The 18,854-nt window shown below is 39.6% G+C and overlaps 1 protein-coding gene across 7 annotated transcripts in view; it reads right to left on the bottom strand.

Moving 5' to 3' along the window:
* slc2a9l2 (solute carrier family 2 member 9, like 2) overlaps nt 1-18,854 on the bottom strand; it is a 147,439-nt gene that overhangs the window by 46,617 nt on the left and 81,968 nt on the right. For 6 of the 7 annotated variants that reach the window (XM_046029024.1, XM_046029026.1, XM_046029022.1 and 3 more), the window contains 2 exons: nt 15,233-15,334; nt 14,709-14,784 (listed from right to left, as the gene is read on the bottom strand). In XM_046029024.1, coding sequence (XP_045884980.1) covers nt 14,709-14,784; nt 15,233-15,334 — 178 coding nt within the window. The remainder of the gene's footprint in view (nt 1-14,708; nt 14,785-15,232; nt 15,335-18,854) is intronic. The other variant, XR_006821594.1, reaches the window with a different exon arrangement.

Here is an 18,854-nt window from a genome sequence, read left to right as displayed (position 1 = left end):
GGCCAACAGTCTCAGCTGAAAGAAACTGGCTTTTACTACAGAACTAATCTGTTTTTCAAACTTAAAAGCACTGTCAAAGATCACACCTAGATTCTTGGTAAATGGACGACTATATGTTCCTAAAGTACCAAGAACATCTATACAAGCACTTAAATCCCCAGGTCGACTGAACACAACAACCTCAGTCTTACTTTCATTCAGACAGAGAAAGTTCTGATTCAACCATATTTTAAGATCTCTCAGGCAGTTGAGCAAGGACTGAGTTGCAGCTTTGTCATTAGATTTTACTGGTAAATAGATTTGTATGTCGTCTGCAAAGCAATGAAAGGAGATGTTGTGTTTTTTGAAAATGGACCCCAATGGCAGCACGTACAGTGAAAAAAGCATGGGGCCCAATATGGACCCTTGGGGGACCCCACAAGAAAGAGGGGCAGCAGATGAAGAAAATTCACCAAGGTGAACAGAGAAACTTCTATCTGCCAGATATGATTGAAACCATTTGAGGGCTGTGCCCCTAATGCCGACACACTGTTCGAGTCGGGATATGAGAATGGAGTGGTTAACCATATCAAAGGCAGCAGTCAAATCTAAAAGCACCAAAACAGCAGTTTCCAGAGTCAACAGCTAAAAGGAGATCATTAAAAACTCTTAAAAGGGCAGGTTCAGTACTGTGACGGGGCTTAAATCCAGACTGGAATTTTTCATAAATACTAAAATCATCTAAAAATGATTGAAGTTGATTAAAAACCACTCTCTCTAGGATTTTGCTGAGGATGTCGGGGATGATGGTGTTGAACGCCGAGCTGTAGTCCACGAACAGGATCCTTGCATATGTCCCTGGAGAGTCGAGGTGTTGCAGGATGTAATGCAGACCCAAGTTGACAGCATCATCCATTGACCTGTTCAGCAGGGGGCCTGTAATGTCCTTCAGGTGGACCAACACCAGTCTTTCAAAGGACTTCATGACTACAGATGTCAGTGCGACGGGCCTGTAGACATTTAGTCCAGAGATGGAGGGGTTTTTTGGGACCGGGATGACTGTGGAGCGTGTGAACCAGGAGGGAACTTGACACAGCTCCAGTGATCTGTTGAAGATCTGAGTGAAGATGGGGGCCAGCTGGTCCGCACAGATTTTCAGGCAGGATGGAGACACACCGTCGGGGCCAGGAGCCTTCCTGATCTTCTGCCTTTGGAAAAGGTGGCTCACGTCCTCTTCACAGATCTTGAGTGCAGGTGAGAGGTCAGAGGGTGAAGGTGACTGTTTGAAGATGGTGTTGGAGTAGGGGAGAGGTGTGACTCTGGGCTTTTCGAACCTACAGTAGAAACCATTCAGCTCGTCTGCCAGTCGTTAAGTACCAGCAGTGTTGGGGGATGGTCTCTTGTAGTTTGTCCGTAGGCTTCTCCACACTGACGCAGGGTCGTTGGCTGCAAAGCTGTTATTTAGCTTTTCAGCATAGCAGCTTTGATTTCTTTAGTCAGCGTGTTCCTGGCCTGGTTGTACAAGACTCTGTCCCCACTTCTGAAGGCCTCCTCCTTGGTCTGACGAAGCTGCCTGAGTGTGGAAGGTTTTAGTCGGCACACACATGTCCTCACAAAAACTGATGTAAGATGTCACAGTGTCAGTTAGTTCGTCCAGGTCAGTGGCTGCAGCCTCAAAAACACTCCAGTCAGTGCAGTCAAAGCAGGCCTGCAACTCCAGCTTTGACTCGTTGGTCCATCTTTTCACAGTCTTTACAACAGGTTTAGCAGATTTCAGTTTTTGCCTGTGTGTCGTAATAAGATGAACCAGACAGTGATCAGAGATTCCAAGGCTGCACGGGGAACAGAGCGATAGGCGTCCTTTAATGTTGTGTAGCAGTGGTCCAGTGTGTTAGTGTCCCTGGTGGGACACTTAATATGCTGTCTGTACTTTGTAAGTTCATGACTGAGGTTTGCTCTGTTAAAGTCCCCAAGAACAATGAGCAGGGAGTCTGGATGTTTTTTCTCCACGTTAGTTATATGGTCGGCCAGGTGTAGTAACGCCTCACTAACACAGGCCTGAGGTGGAATGTAAACAGCGACCAGAACAAACGAGGAAAACTCTCACGGTGAATAAAACGGTTTACAGTTTATAAATAATGTCTCTAGGTGAGGCCTGCATGATTTTTCCATTGAGCTCCCTTTCGCTATCCGCGCGGATGAGATTAAATCCCGGTAGATGAAGTGTGCTGTCCGGGATGCGCTCGGTGAGCCGTATGCTCCATATCTGGAACAAAGTCCCAGATAACTGCAGGTCTGCTGAAACTCTCAGTTCTTTTAAATCAAGACTGAAGACTTTTCTTTATCCTGCTACCTTTTATTAAATCAAATTTGAGACTTTTTTATGAACATCTTACACTACACTGTAACCTTTACTCTCCTATTTTCTCTTGTTTTCTATTTAACTCTTTATAATTGTATTTAAATACCTTAAAAGCAATATAGGACAATATCTGTTGTGTTTTATGTAAAGCACTTTGAATTGCCTTGTTGTTGAAATGTGCGATACAAATAAACTTGTCTTGCCCTGATCTTGAAACAAATGAATGTGCCCCAAACAGTCAATTTGGTGGGAAAAATGGCTACAGTTACAGGCTAAAACACATTAATGCACATAACAAAGATGTTCCTTTCCTCCAGTGGCTTCTATTTGAGGTAAGACGCAAGAGTCCCTATTCACATCCCAATTACACTGCAGCAACAACTGACAAGTGCTCTTCAGCCACCTGCCTATAACCTAATAAATAACATTAGTAGTAGTAATAGGGGAAATATATTTTAGTAGCTGTGCTTATATCTGTTGTTTAGTGTGTATGTGAATTATAAGCTGATACAGATATCTAACAGATAGAAAATTAGTAGAGTGCATATCTGCATTGGGAACAGGTGTGTGTTGCTTAGCTTCCCAGAGGAGGGCAAGGCAAAATACTTTTTCAGCAGAACAAATAAGGTCCTCCTTTATCCTGAGTATTAAAGAATACCAGTTGGAGCTTCATCTACGTGAGATCTGAAATTGCTGACTATACAGATTTTGATTATTCAGATAAAAGGGAGTTGGGGATTTGTTTAAAGTAAAACTAGCCTCAGCTTCACAAATAATCTTACTGTATAAACCTGAAATATGTATGAAACAGTTCATAACTGTGTAGAAAAAGCACAGAAGGTCAATTAACGTTAGCAAAAAACTAGACGGCAGATGAACATTCATGCTACATGCTCTGGTACAGTAGGTGCACCTTTAAAAGTCATGGTTGCAATCTGCCATAAAACAAGGAAGAAGAAGAAGAAGCCTACCACGAAGGATGGCAAGCACCGGCGATGTTGGACTAACGTTGTAATCCTAAGGGGCAGTCGAGAGAAACTGTGAACGGTAAGCCTCATTTGAAGCTCACTAATGTTCAGCCCTAGTTCAGCATTGTGTTTGTATCCCATAATTTACTGCAGTGGGGTGGGTGGATGAGGTGGGTTTTTTCAGACACTGTAGGTAACCTTGACTAGAAATGTAATTTGATGTTTAAATTTAAAATGTTTCTGCTGCAGATCTTATGCTTTCATTGTTTCATTGTTCCTTTGGACAAGCAGTCGTAAAAAAAAAAAAACAAGCATAAAGCATTTTAATTATTTTAATCAGATGAAAAAGTTATCATCCCTAATTGATAAGGAAATTGAGGATTTATTTATGTTTTACTGACCACATGGACTCCACTGGCAGTCCTTTTAAGTCCTTTATTATGCACTTCTCTTTTAGGTTTCAATGCTGTCATTGGCTCAAAGACAGAAACGCTTGTTTTGACAACACTTTCTTTTTGGGCTGTGAGGGCCGTTCGATTTCATCTTCCATTGATCCCTGGCCCTTGTTTTCTTGCTAAAGAACAGAAGGGCTCCTTTTTTTTAGATGACAAATTTCATTTCCATTGGGCACACTGAAAGGAAGACATAAAGGGAGTGCGATAAAAAAAAATGAGGAGGAGGAGAGATGAGTTTGTACCATACACAAAGTGAGGGAGAACATGAGGTTTTGTAATGCTTATTTCTCTGTGGAATGGGAACAATGAAATATAAAAGAAAAACAGCACCAGCTTCCTTAACTTACACAACAAAGCCACCAAAATAACAATAAACAGACTTAGGCGCTGGGTTTGAAGGGAAGCTACATGGGTGCGAAATGTTTATTTTTATCCTAGGCAACAGTGGTTAATTAATATGATTTCTCAGCTGTGAAATGAGCACAAACAACTTAAACAGGTTGCGGTCTGGCAGGGGCAGGTGTGATTATCAGCAAATATCAAAGATATTAACAAAAATTATAAATTGAGATTAATAAATATGGGGAACCAACCTGGAATCAGGGACCAATATCCAAAACATGAAAACACTTTCCCACTTGTCCACTTTCCAAAATGGAGTGCAGGCCTGCAAAGCTTAAACAAAGGCTTGGCAACCAAAATGGAGGACACACACTACGTTTCCTCACCAAGATGACGTGGAGTACAACTTTGTGGATGCGCATAAGGCCTGTAGTTGTAAGCATGTGTGAGGTTAGTAAAGGGAGACAGAAAAGGCCCACAAAGCAAGATGGATCTAATAAAATCTTGGTCACAATATTTATCAGCTTGTAAGATATATATTTGTTAGTGTGATGAATGTGTGGTGATCGTAGCCCTATGATGTAAACAGAAATGCAGCCAAAAATATGGGCACTCCTGCATGTCTGTTACATAATGCCCTACTTCTCCCAGAAAACTCGCAATTACAAATGCTTTGGTATTCTTATGTTTGGACTGGAACAACACAAGAAAAGATCTGAGACATTTCACACAGAACTCCAAAAATGGACTGGACAAAATTATTGGCACCCTTAACTTAATATTTGGTAGCACACCCTTTGGAAAAAATTACTAAAATCAATCCCCTCCTGTAACCATAACTGTGTTTATTACACCTCTGTACTGGAATATTGGACCACTCTTCTTTTGTCAACTGCTCCAGGTCTTTGAGATTTGATGGGTTCCTTCTCCCAACTGCTGTTTTAAGATCTCTACAGGTGCTCTATGGGATTTAGATGTGGACACATTGCTGGCCAATTCAGAACTTACCAGTGTCCTGGACACAGTTCTTGGCACCATTCATTTTTGCACAATGAACCCTGTTAATATCCCCGTTGCTGACTCTTTGTTCTCAGTCTGCACTTTGGGTTCAAATATCCTTCGCTCTTAACAGTCAATGAGTGTCTTCTGGACAACTGTCAAGTCAGAAGCCTTCCCCATGATTGTGGTTGTGTGTACTGAAGCAGACAGAGATTAAAGGCTCTTCTCAGGTCGACATTTCTTTTTTATATATTCTTTATTGTAATGTTTTGAGATAAGGATTTTTGCCTTTCATGAGCTGTAAGATGTAATCATCAAGATTTAAACAAAAAATGCCTGAAATATTTCGCTTTATGTGTAGTGAATGTAGAATATATGAAAGTTTCACTTTTTGAATATAATTATATAAATAATTGAACTTTTCCACGATATTCAAATTTTATGAGAAGTTGTTGCTTAAAAATAAAATATATTGTGTTCAATGGAAAAAGTTGATGTTTTTTTACCTAGACATTTAAAAATAACACATTTTAGAGCTGTAATCGTAATACCACGATCCTGTGAACCCATGACATTTGTGTTTAAGGTTATCATAACCTGAAAATCTAGACCCACCCATGCCTAGTTGGTTTGTAGATGTGAGTCGTAGCAGGAGTCACATTGCACAAATGTGGCCCTAAATTTGCTGTATTTAAATGTCGGCTCATCAAACTATGTCCACAGGAGAAGCACAAGGGTTGAAATTTAAATCCAAATACTGTAATTCATGCTGTGTAGCAACAACTAGTCACTGTGACCGCAACTGAGCCACTGCTGTTATCAAGAGCTGCAGGCATGACTTAGCAGCATCAACCACAAGCAAATAACATACTGTAATTGCCTTCAGGATGGCTACCAGATAATTATGCTGCATACAATATAAACCAAATAGACCTCATCTATGAAATGACTAGAATTTGTGAATTCATTTGCACATTTCATTTTAGAACCTCCATCTTCAAAATCTCTAGAACAAGATGACACCAAAGAAAGCAAAGAAGAACTTCAGTTTGTCAAAGTAAAGCTGAACGTCTCCACGGAAGACTTAAAAGGGATTTAAAAAGGTCATAGACTAAACAGTGCTGATGCTATTTAATTATTGACAAGAAAGAAGGAACAGCCTTCTGATGACTGTGAGCAGGGGCGCCGTATAGGGGGGAAAGGTTAGGACAATTCCAAGGGCCTCTGACTGACGGGCAAAAACTAATCAAAATTATATTTTATTATACATTATATAAACCATCATCATTGAGTATGTATATATATATATATATATATATATATATATATATATATATATATATTTTTTTTTTTCATATATAATAATAAAATGAATGATCTATTTTTTTTTACTTGTTTTTGGCAATAAAAGTTAAATATCCCCATTCTCCTAAAGTAAACATCGATATTGACCAACCACCCCCCTGTATCTGCATGAAATGGTTTGGTCCTGTCTTAGAGAGAGTGAAAGACAAAGGAAAGGATGTCAATCTGTAACCCAGTTTTTCACCAAGAAAGGTGGGTGGCCTTTAGTCTGTGAGTGGTGTTACACAAATTATTTTCTCACATAATGATCATTGTGAAATAAATAACTAAAATTAAAAAACTACTGTCTGTACTGGATGCTGGACAGTTGGAAACAGTGAGTAGCGTACCTCAGCCTGCATGTACGTTACATACAATATTAAAATAATCCAGTTTGATACGTTCATTTACATTGAATTATGGCCGTTAAATGACATCTATAGATACAGACTTTATTATTCCCATCATGAAGGCCAATTTATTTGAGAAGCTTGCATACACACACACACAAAAAATCTGTTGTATCTAATGTATTTAATCAAGTGGTGGCGATACAGAACTGTAGGTAATTTGGGTCAATGTTCTGTAGTGTTAGTGTCATTTATTGGTATATGGCTACCAAGGGCAGCCGTCTGTGTATGTTACTGTTGCTACTGTGTCTTCTCTACATGGTAATAAGGCTGTGAGATTTCCGGCTGGGGATTGGCTGGTTTTTGAGGAATTCTGGCTGATCCCGCCTCCCACATCAGAGGTCCCCCAGTGGAGCAGCGCAACAACCCTCCTCCAATCCCTGAGCTGCCTGCAAGACTGCCTTCAAGGTTCCTCCGGTTCAAATAGGCTCGTCTGCCGCTGTGTGGAGGCAGCTACCATTCCCCATGTAGTTTGCCTCTGTGCTGGTCATGGTATTGAACCCTGTGTGCGCGTGTGTCCTTAGTGGCAACCATTTTCTTGTTAGTTGTGTCAGTTGTGTTACTGAGAGTCGGTAACACATCCTGTTTTGAACTAAGTGTTTGGTCTGCAGAATTGGGCCAGGGCACAGCTTATTGCTGATACTGCTTACACCTGTTAGTAATTTCTTGTATTAGTTACAAGGTTTAGGGTTGCTGCACTCTGTGTTTCTGTTTTCAACGACAACTAGAGAGGTTTTTGTTTGTTCTCTTTCATGCTAGTTTAGTAATCCCTCATTTAGGAGGGGTCTCTTTTAGTTAGATTTTGTTCTTTGTTTTTCGCAGCACCCACTTCACCCTCTGTCTAATAATTAATCTTTCCACCCATACCAAAAACATGTGGTTTATGTTTGTCTCCCCTACCCCTAGCAAGTGGGGATGCAACTATATATATATATATGTCACATTCTATGTGACATGCTTTGTGGGCCTGACTACGAGTAAACAAGTAGGAATATATTTATCCCCCACTTCTCACTTTTCAGGAGGTTAAAATTTACTGACTTGCCTCTGTCAGTGTGAGTCCTTATACACAGCTATAAACAGCTCCAGCTGTTATAATGTATAAAAGTCTTATCAAAATGTCAGCCCATTCTCCCTGCAGAATACAGATACAGAGCAGTTGTATCTGGTCTTGTTAGTTTGTTTGTTATATCTGGTCTTGTTAGTTTTCATATATACTGTAGCCACCAGCATTACAAGGGTTGTGAAATGGTTCAGGGAGAGATGTCTTCTCTGGTTTGGCAGGGTGGCAAAATCTGATGCACTCGACAGGAGAGCCAGAAATAGAGAATCAACAATTTCTAGTTAATGAGATGACGGCCTGCTGCGAGACGCAAAAAAAGAAGAATCTCTGAGTTGAGCTCAAATCAACAACCTTGATTTCTTTTATTTTAAATGGCAACTTAATTCACAGTCTAAAATAAAGTTTATATGTCAGCTTTTAAAAGAAGATCTTGGGAAACCACATTTTTGATCCATGGAAAGCCAGAAAATGGAACTATTCTGCAACTATAATGAAACTGTTCATGCCCTTAAAGTTCAAAGTATGATCTCCATTACATTTGTTCTGCTGTCTCTATGGCGACAGCTGAACAAATGGTTAGCATGAGGAACCTATGCAGTGACTCTGTTACAGCTGTCAGCAGTGAAACAACCCAATTAAACTTGACTAGATATACATGCACCATTAGGTACTCCTCATTAGCTCTGGTGTTGGGCAGAAGAGTGGAATTGCTTCAGCACTTCCACTTGTCAATCATCTGACTCAAATCACTCAAAAATCTGTCTGTCAAAGATTTGCAAAACATTTCTTATCTGGGAGCTCCAGCAGCTGCCTATGCCAATTGACCCTTTGCTAAGCCACGCCCCCCTTAGATACTGTTGCTAAGTCAAATTGTCGGACTTTTATCACGGCACTGCCACTGTCTATAACCGCACTCCCTGGAGAAATATTGTCTACATTATATTTGTTCTGCTGTCTCTATGGCGACAGTTGAACAAATGGTTTGCATAAGGAACCTATACATGGAATAAACAATCTCAGAAAGAAGCAGACAGAAAGGTTTCCATTGTGCAACTGAACGTTGTATTCGTCAAACTGACTCTAACTGACTCAAACTGACGTGAAAAAAATAAAGACAGAAGCTCTCTTCAACCTCTCTAGGTAGCGACTGTAATTATTGTAATTATTAAAAGTGCCCCAGGAACAGCATTTGACCATATCCTGTAAAAATACACACAAAAAAAGCAACTACACAACGCATTTTGCATATGATTCAATGGAGAGCAGCCATGAAAGTGTCAGACCTTAGTTAGAGCGAGTTTTATACTGCGCTGTGATTGGCCAGCTGCATATTCGGGGATGGCTTAACGAAGGGTCAATTACAAGTTTATAGGTGGCGACTGTTTAAGTGTCACTTTAAGGGCTTATGTGCCCCTTCATTCTGTACACGCACTGGGTGAAACCTATTCCACATAAATACAAATCATTTAAATATTTGCCATCATCACACAGACAATATAGCTGTTTTCCTGAAGGATAATGCTGGGATTATGTTAACTTTTTAATCTTTTCTCTATTTTATCCAATTAATCTACACTCACCGGCCGCTTTATTAGGTACACCTTGCTAGTATTGGGTTGGACCGCCTTTTGCCCTCAGAACTACCTTAATTCTTCGTGGCTTTCAACCTGGTGTTGGAAACATTCCTCAGAGACTTTGGTCCATATTGACATGACAGCATCACGCAGTTGCTTCAGATTTGTCAGCTGCACATCAATGATGTGAATCTCTCGTTCCACCACATCCCAACGGTGCTCTATTGGATTGAGATCTGGTGACTGTGGAGGCCATCTGGCACCAACAACCATGCCACGTTCAAAGTCACTTAAATCCCCTTTCTTACCAATTCTGATGCTCAGTTTTAACTTCAGCAAGTTGTCTTGACCAGTGGTTCCCAAAGTGGGCTCCAGGGGTTCCCCAGAAAAAAGGGGGATCATTTATTTTCACTATATATTCCATACATAAGTAACACAATGAAAAAACGTATGACTATTTCGGTCATGGGTTGCATAAATGTTCTGTAATAAAACATACAAAAGAAAAAAATCCTATCAGATGGGAGACCTTGGGACAAAATCTTATCAATTGGGGGTCCGTGGTCTAATTTGTGTCAGTTTAGGGGTCCTTGACAAGAAAAAGTTTGAGAACCACTCTTGTCTACGTCTACAAGCCTAAATGCATTCAGTTGCTGCCACGTGATTGGCTGTTTAGCTTTTTGTGTTTACAAGCAATTGAACAGGTGTACTTAAAAAAGTGGCCGGTGAGTGTATATCCCATCAAGTAGTGCTGTACAGTCAAAGCCTCAAATATCCAAGCAGCAAACCCAAAGTAATCTAAAAGATCTTTAAAAACTCATTAAAGAGCCATTTGCTTTCATTTTGGTGCCACAGTGAGTGTAGTTTATTCTGAAACAACACTGCGACTGCAGTGTAATGAAGGAAGATGTCACCCAGTGTATGATGTGGCTTTGATGTATTTTTTATTGCTTTATTATTAACAGTGGACAGAGGAATAAGCCACACAAGCAATACCTGTTAATATGATACATTTATTGTTAGTTTTGGGTTTTCACTGGATTTGTTGATAATGAAAATGCTTTATTGAACAGCTTTATTCTTTATGATTTTAATAGTTTATTTTTTGTGCCTCATCCCACAACTGTTATTTATGCTGATAAATTTAACACAGTATACTGTGAAACAGGTAATAATGATGTATTTCTGAATGAATCCGACACGCTGAAATTCACCCAGTGTGGGAGAGTTTTTATTGCAACACTTGGAAGTAGGGCTGAATGATTTGGGGGAAAAAATCTAACTGCCATTTTTCTGCCAGATATTGCAATTATTTATTTGTTTAAAGTTTAGAACAAAACCGTGGCATAGCCGCCACCTCTGTCTGTTCGCCTGACACCATTATCCCACGTTTTCCTCGTTTTGTTGTCGTAAAATATGCAAGACCTGTGCCCGTTCTGATTGGTAAGTAGGAGACGCATGGCGCTTGTGATTAGCAAGCAGGTCTGTCACACTAGGATGACAACGGAATGAATTTGCAACTGCATGTTTAAAACAGGTCAGATGTGCTGTATAATTAACCTACATTTTAAATCGCCATCTTCACGATTAGCTAATCGCAATTAATCTTTCAGCCCTACTTGGAAGTGGTATGAAAAGAAAGTATTAATTCTTTCATTCATTCTTTTCATGAGGCACATTTCAGAATGTCTGAAATTAAGGCCTGAAAGAATCTCTATTCACATAAGCTAATTGTAAAGTAAGTAGCTGTGTGTGTGGGTTCACTGCGTACTATGAACATTCACAGAGAAAGGAGAAAATATGCTGTGCACTCCTGGCCCAATCAGACTTTCATACAAAAGAAATACATGCAAACTGGAATAACAAAGAAAAAATAACCACCATATTCCAACCCTGCTCTATTGTACTGAACTCGACTCTATTGTAGTGGACATACTTTATCTTAAAAGACAGATAATACCTGACCTGAGAGGTGTTTGTTCAGTGAGACAGCATCATTCATCATCTATGTATTAAAGTATAAACATACAAACTAGCACTGTTCAGTTTGTTCAAAACAGGTCAGTGGAAGCTCCACATTTCACTTAATGTTTGTATATTCCTGCATTAAAATCAAGCACACGCTCTGTGGTATCAAACCTAAACACAAGCTTTTTACTTTTACTTTTACTGTGGCTGATTCAAATCAGCAACAAGCTTTCACAGAAGCCAAAATTAATTCCCTGTCTCTGCTGCAGATCTGGGTACAACGAAGTGCAACAACTTGCATTAAATTACACCTATAAGCATCAATGATTTAATCTAACCTATCTCACTCCAACCTATAATTATCTCAGTTGGTGACAAAGTGGACAGTTATGGGTCCAAAGGCATCCGCAATGCTCGCGAAATTGTGTTAAAGGAGAAAAAATGTAATATTGGTTTTGCTCTTCAAAGGAGGGAGCGGAGACAGAGAAAAAATTAAAACAGATGCCAAAATGGTTGTTTGTCCTTACAACATTTATTTCTGGAATATTGCTATCAGGGAAACTGATAAAGAACCACTACCTTGATCTAAAACCTCATTTACCTCAGTGTGCAGCTCCCCAGGACAAATGGAAGGAAGTCTGATAAAAGCAAATCTCAACTGTGTGTAATATACAGTGGACAACAGAAGAAATTTGTTACCAAAGACTAATTCAAGGCACTAGCAGCTGATAGTTATGATGGGCCTTTTTTACAACTCTTTATTTTTTTCAATCAGCAGTTTTCCAGAATCAAGCACACACTCACACACACACACTATGACTTCTAGTTTGAGGGTGGTAAACTGGCGATGGTGCTCTTCCAATGTATTGATTGAGTTTCATACAGGCTCTACTGAAATATTCCATCACCACCATCAACTCTAACCCTAACTATTCCTGAAATTAGTATGTTCAAATTTAACAAATATTATGTACCTCTTACTTGTTTTGGAGCACCGTAGGCTGGATTGGTAAAATTATATACAATACAAGTCATGAGGATACTACACTAATCAAAGCCACGAGACAACCACCATAGTTATACTTAGAGTGCACAATGCCAAAACAGAAAAAATACATTAAGGTTCATATTTCACACAAGGAGATTCTTTAAATAGACCACTTTAGAACAAACTAGGGTGCACATCAGGTTTGGGTTTGTGATTACAGCTCCTCTTCACAGTGAGAGTAAGAGCCCTCACAGGCCACAGGCTGCAGTGCACCTCTCCCTGCACTATTCATGTTTCCACTATAGAATCAAGGACTGACTTCATTTTAAGTTCTCAATTGCAACTGCTCAGCAGGTAATTGGAGATACCAGGGACAATGGTACTTGTGGTAGTGGTAGTAAAAGGTAATGTACTTTGTTCAGAAACCAAGCTACTGATAGGGTAGGGTAGGGTAGGCAAGGTCAGGCAAACATCAGCAGGCTGACAGGACATCAGCAACAGATCAGGGATATAAGTAACAGAAATTGATGGAGCACTACCGCAATGAGGCAACATGGACGATCTGGTAAACACGAGTAGAAAATGTGTTCTCTATATATAAGAGACCTGAAGGAGCAGCTGTGCAGACAGGGGGATGACAGGTTGTTTGAGAGTGTCAAAAAGGACAGGAAGGAAGGAAGAAAGGCAGGGAGAATGGAAAGAAAGAAACATTGTAAATCATAGATACCTAAGAAAAGAAACAGGAGTGTATGAACTTTATTTTTTCCAACTGAAAGCAAGATTTAAGATTTAAGATTTTGTGTTTACTATTATCCTCTTTATTTATTACTTATTTGTCTTCAGCCTGCATCTCCCTCTTTTTTTGTAATGAATCCAGCCGGGTTGCGACACCTATCCTGGATACAGTGCTAAAAATGTGGGATCTGCCTGCAATTGGAAAGTGAGATTGCCATCTCTAAACATTGTTACAGTTCACTGGTTGTTTACAGAGATCTCTATCACAACGTGACTAATCTCATACAATATTGACTGTGTTTTATCTCTCTGGTTATTTGTAGGTCAACACACATATAATCATATCCCTTCAGAATGGGCAGGTAGATGGAAAGGCATAGTACAAATGACAAGGTATGAAATATTCAGTGTCTGATTTGATAAGCAATAACTGTTACAAAGACACTGCAGCTATGACCATTAATTCATCATATCAAAAACAAAAATTGCATTTTTTTTCGCGTTCATAGATCCGCATTATCTTTGTGCTTTTATCAAACTTTGAAATATCTGGTCCACTGTTTCCATGGTGAAATGACTTGAGAGGACTTGCGGCTCCTCACTTAACCAGTCACAAGCTCAAAGCACTACTGGGGTCAGCCCTCAGGTGAATGTTTGTCTCTTTCACTTCCAGTCATTCACCATTCCTGAGCAGCGAGGGGCTTTATTTGTTTAAGTGGAAATGAAAGAGAAAAGATTTCTCCTCCCTCAACAATTATCACAGAAGTGCACCTGAGCAGGGTACTGAACAATCAAAAGCTACAGCTGTGACAGGGGACAGTAGCAGCACTGTGCAGCCTGCATTTATGTCTTGTATTTCTTCTCTTTATTAAATAACATGGTCTCTGAGGAAAATCAAATGCTCTTCCTCTAGTATTCTCTTTGTGATAATTGTGAAGGACCTCCATTTTCCCACACTTTCTACTTCTCTGCTGTTCTCATCTCATCCTGATGCACTGAGACACTTAGTTGGATTAACGCCCCCTGGAGATATTATTATTCAGACAGGATGTATATATGTGCTGACAGCAATAGCCTCACCTTGAAACTCAAAGTCAGCCTCCCACCAAGACCACTCACACGGTCCCCAGTGCATTTGCAGTACCATGCCATATATATACTGTACATATACTGTATAGCTCCTATTGAGTATGCTTATCTATGACAACACCTTTGACTGTGATTCTAATTACTCACATACTAGTTAGTGGATTATTCCAGTTGCTTAAAGCATTGCAGATACAGCTCTGTGTCCTTTTCCCAGTTTTAAAAAGGGTTGGGTTACTCACATTTATTATTCAACAACTACCTCACTGAATTACAGCCAAATACCTGCAGAGTATTTATTCAATCCGTTTAAAGTGCAGTTTCAAGTGAAGTGGAGCACAAAGGAAAGATTGTAAAACTGAAAAGGAAAGATCAAGAAAGGGAAAGAAAAATAGGAAGAAAATCTCAGCCAGTAATGTAGGTCAGTGGTTTTACCTGGCCCAGAGCAAAAGGACGCAATCACAGCCAGTATACAGATGTAACTGAGGTAGGGCATCCATGACGCGCTGTGCTGGTATAAAAGAGTGAGAGAGGTGATATTGCAATGACCATAATCATTATGTTATGACAATTTACTTCTGAGCAGGAATATCCCAGCAAACATATTGTGAAAAATTAGTAATTATCAGCTACATCCTATATCTTATTTCCTTTTTTTTTGTCTTTGTCTCTGGCAAATTCTGCTGATCAGCGCTTATAAAGCAAGGTATTGATAATTTAGAGTGTTGCACAAAATGAGGTTCAATATTTTCAGTCTCAGAGGCTGAATGTGACAAATATAAGATGCGGAAATTATATGTTGCAGTAGTGATGTATATAAACCTCATTCCTTCAGAGGAGGAATTCTCATGGCAATTTGTTCACAGTATAATTGGGCCGCAGTACAGAGCACCTACATGCATTGTGACACCTTTCCACTCACACTATGAGTTCAGTGAAGAGGAGGAATATTGACTTACCTGGAAATTAAGGAACACTGTGAGTAGGCTGAAGAAGACGGCCATGGCAGAGAAACCAAATATGAGGAGGGGCTTTCTGCCGATTCGTTCAATCACTAAGCCCTGGGGACAGGGGGGAAAAATGCATAATATTACAAGAAATTTAAGGATATTCTGTACAATTGCTGTATGATTATAACTTGCTATTAAAAACCATTGCCATGCTGGTGGCGTGGCACTAGGGATGTCATTAGTCTCTCAGATGGTCGGTCCACTACTTTGGTCCAGATTGAAATATTTTAACGACTATTGGATTAATTTCCATGAAATGTTGTACAGATATCTATGGTCCCCACAAGATAATTCCTACTGGCTTTGGTGATTCGCTGACTTTACCAGTAGCGCCACTACTACTTCCAATAATATTCTTCCTAATATATTAACTAAATGGGAAGCTACAAACAATGGATTTAATACAACAAACAATTCTGGAGTTAAACCAAAAACAAAACTGTGGAGGGACAATGAACAACTCACAATGAATTGCAATGCAAAATTCATTGAGGAAAATAAAACTGTCCTCGACATTTAGACATGTCGCATGAGCGACAACCTGATCTTTACCAGTTTTAAAGAAAGCAATCCGGACAACTCAGAGCAAGCTCTAAAAAAATTTTCATTTTAACTGAAGGACTCCTTAAAGCTGCCATCTGAGTCCATTAAAAAACATCACGTTCTACCGCATGCATCGCCTGAGCAGCAAAAGCAATAAGGAGCTGAGGCAATTACTTACTAAATTTGAACATTAGACAGGACTGATCAAAAGCAATACCGTTCCATGTGCTTAGGTGGACGGGGATGTATGTCAATCTCTATAATGGTCTATGAATGTCATGTTTACAAATATACAGTTAGTGTTTATTACTCAATTCATTAATATTTCTTTTCCAAACATATTTTAATCTTGTAGAATTCATTTATTCTTGATGGATGTAAAGTCTACTAGCCTCAATCATGTTGAGATGAACAGAAGAAGTTATGTTTTGTTCAAAAACGGAAAGCCCCACTTCCTGGGAACAAGGTCAACAATCATTCACACACTCTGCTATGTCCTCTCTTATGTCAGAGGATTTGTCGCGGACCTCCAGAGTTTGCTACACAGTGGCTAATGCTAACATTAGCCCTCAAATAGTTTTTAAAACCTTAACTGTTGACATTAATGTTTTACTAAATGTGGGCAAATATTTCTGCATATCTCTGCAGAGGGACATGGATGAGCTTTGTTTCCCCCGTGTTAATAAAAGTCCTGAAAAACAGCTCTGTCAGTCACAGTAAAGTGGGGATGTGTGAGAACAAACGAGTGTTTCATTTCAGGTGACAGCAGAGGAGAGCAGTAGATCTAATTATAGACTTTTTTCAAATGTTAACATTTGATTTTATTTTATTTTTTTATAGATATCTGGTGTTCCAAGGGCATTTTCTGTCTTCTGCTTTGAGTGATGCCCCATAGTCTGCATGGTTGTCACATTCAATTGGAGATGTGCGCTGACATTGTTTAAATTGAGGGGTGATCCAAAGACTCAATGTGGTAGCTTTAAAAGCTTCAGGAAGTTGAAAAAACATTTTTTTAATAAAGATTTTTTCTCTTATTGTAGAGATAATTAAATGTATGGAGTTAAATAGATAGGAGCTAAAATAGGATAGTGGAGCAACAAAACAAACACTCCAAAGGGTTAAATTATATAACAATAAACATAATCACAACATTAATTAATCTTAGAAAAAGTATTTAAATAATAATGAGAGTTGTGAGTCGGCTGCTGTATCAATCAATTCCTATCTATTACTACCTATTTTACCTCATCTCATTAACCATATTAGCTTCATTGGTGTTTTATCACATTTGTCATATTTTGTTGAGTTGTAAAATCCTGTCTGTATTACATATAGTGTTTTGGCATCTTATCTCAATGGACTTCCAGGATCATATTTCAATGTCTCACCGGCACCTGAAGCTACGTGCCCCCACCAACACAGTAAATTCTACTAAGAGTTGGTGGTGGAGAACGCCCTATACATAATGCATCATATTTTACACATACAGTGAAATACACATAAATATTTCCTCATCCACAGTACTGCATGTGGCTCATCAATAATTCCACATGCACATCTCACTCTCCATCAAGATGTCTTTCTACTAGGGTCATGGATGCAGCGTGAGACATGATATGCCACCTTCAAGCCCAGACTGAGCCCAAAGCAAAGACCTCACCAGAACTGCAGGACTTCTTCTGTCATGGCCTTATAACATGAAAGTATTCAAGACACCAACTCACCAAACCAGCGGGATTTCATGTGATTGTGGGAAAAGGTCACTGGTAGTCACAGAGTGGAGAAGGGTGGAAAAGATAACATGAGGTGTATTTTAAAGGTGCTGGGCAGCCTCACCACAAGGAAACTGGATCAAGATACTTCCATTTAGGGGTTATGACCCAGAACGGATCTGCTGTCATTTGACTTGCCTCCGAAAGAATTTGAAATTACTCTGGGTATATGCATGTGTGCCTGCACATCCATTTCTCTTTCAGACGCTGCCCACACTGCAGCCACATACGCATACAAACACACCAACAACCGCTAAAGCCACAGCTGTTTAAAGTCTCCAAAGGTGTAAGAGGCTGAATATTTATGAGCCTGCTCGTGCGTGTGTATCTGGAGAATGAGCCTGTATGATAAACAGCGGGGACGGAAGAGTGTCTCTCGACTGCAGGAATGTGTATATTATATCCAAAAAGAGATGAGACCTGAGAGACCAGAAAAAAATGTATGCGTTATGGGGAACTCTTGATTCTTGCATTCAGGTGTTCATGACTCTGTGTCTGAAGGCTGTCAGTTACCTACTAGGGGTGTGTGGTGTCCGAACAATAATGCTGCGATGATGTGTTGAGAAGAAATCCGCTTGACACTTTTCTTGATCATAAAAGTTTATTACATCAAGGAATTCAGCATCAATTACAAGCTCTGCAGCAGCTTGGAGAGTGACCCAGCCCGATGGCCACTCTGTCTCTCTGTACATCAAACATCGCTTATATAGGGCATGTTTAGGTATCTGCCAAATACCATATAAGGGTTCAGTACTATTCTGAGGTAACAAAACAAGGGGTCAGAGGTCAAATTCTATAGAAGGGTTCAGTCCCTACATAACCACCAATCATTACTCCCCCTTAAGAGGTCACTGACCCTCTGTCCTGCTGCTACAGTGCTATTTTAAACTGTAATGGTCAAATGCACATATGTTATACACCACAGGTGTGACGACACACTGAACTCACGAGACGAGACACGATATTAGGTTCATGAGAACAAGACAAGACAAGATTTTAACGCTATTCTTCACCAATTTATGGTAGAAATGTTTTTAGTTTAACAAAGGGAAACAAATTTCAGGCGGCATGTGACAATTCAAAATCTAAAACTATAACAGAATACAATGTAGTAAGGCTCTCAGGCATTCTGTGTTGCTTTCAGATATGTTTCTCCTGGAGATCACCTTTTGCAATATCTTCCCTGCAGGCGTGATTTAGACTTTATTCCTCTTTTGTTTCTTTTGTTTGAGGAAGTTACTTCTTTAAATGTGCAT

The sequence above is a fragment of the Micropterus dolomieu genome, linkage group LG18 (genome assembly GCF_021292245.1).
Source record: "Micropterus dolomieu isolate WLL.071019.BEF.003 ecotype Adirondacks linkage group LG18, ASM2129224v1, whole genome shotgun sequence".
In the NCBI taxonomy this organism is placed as follows: Eukaryota; Metazoa; Chordata; class Actinopteri; order Centrarchiformes; family Centrarchidae; genus Micropterus; species Micropterus dolomieu.
Note: the sequence above shows the minus strand (reverse complement) of the source record. Positions and strands in the feature narration are given on the sequence as shown.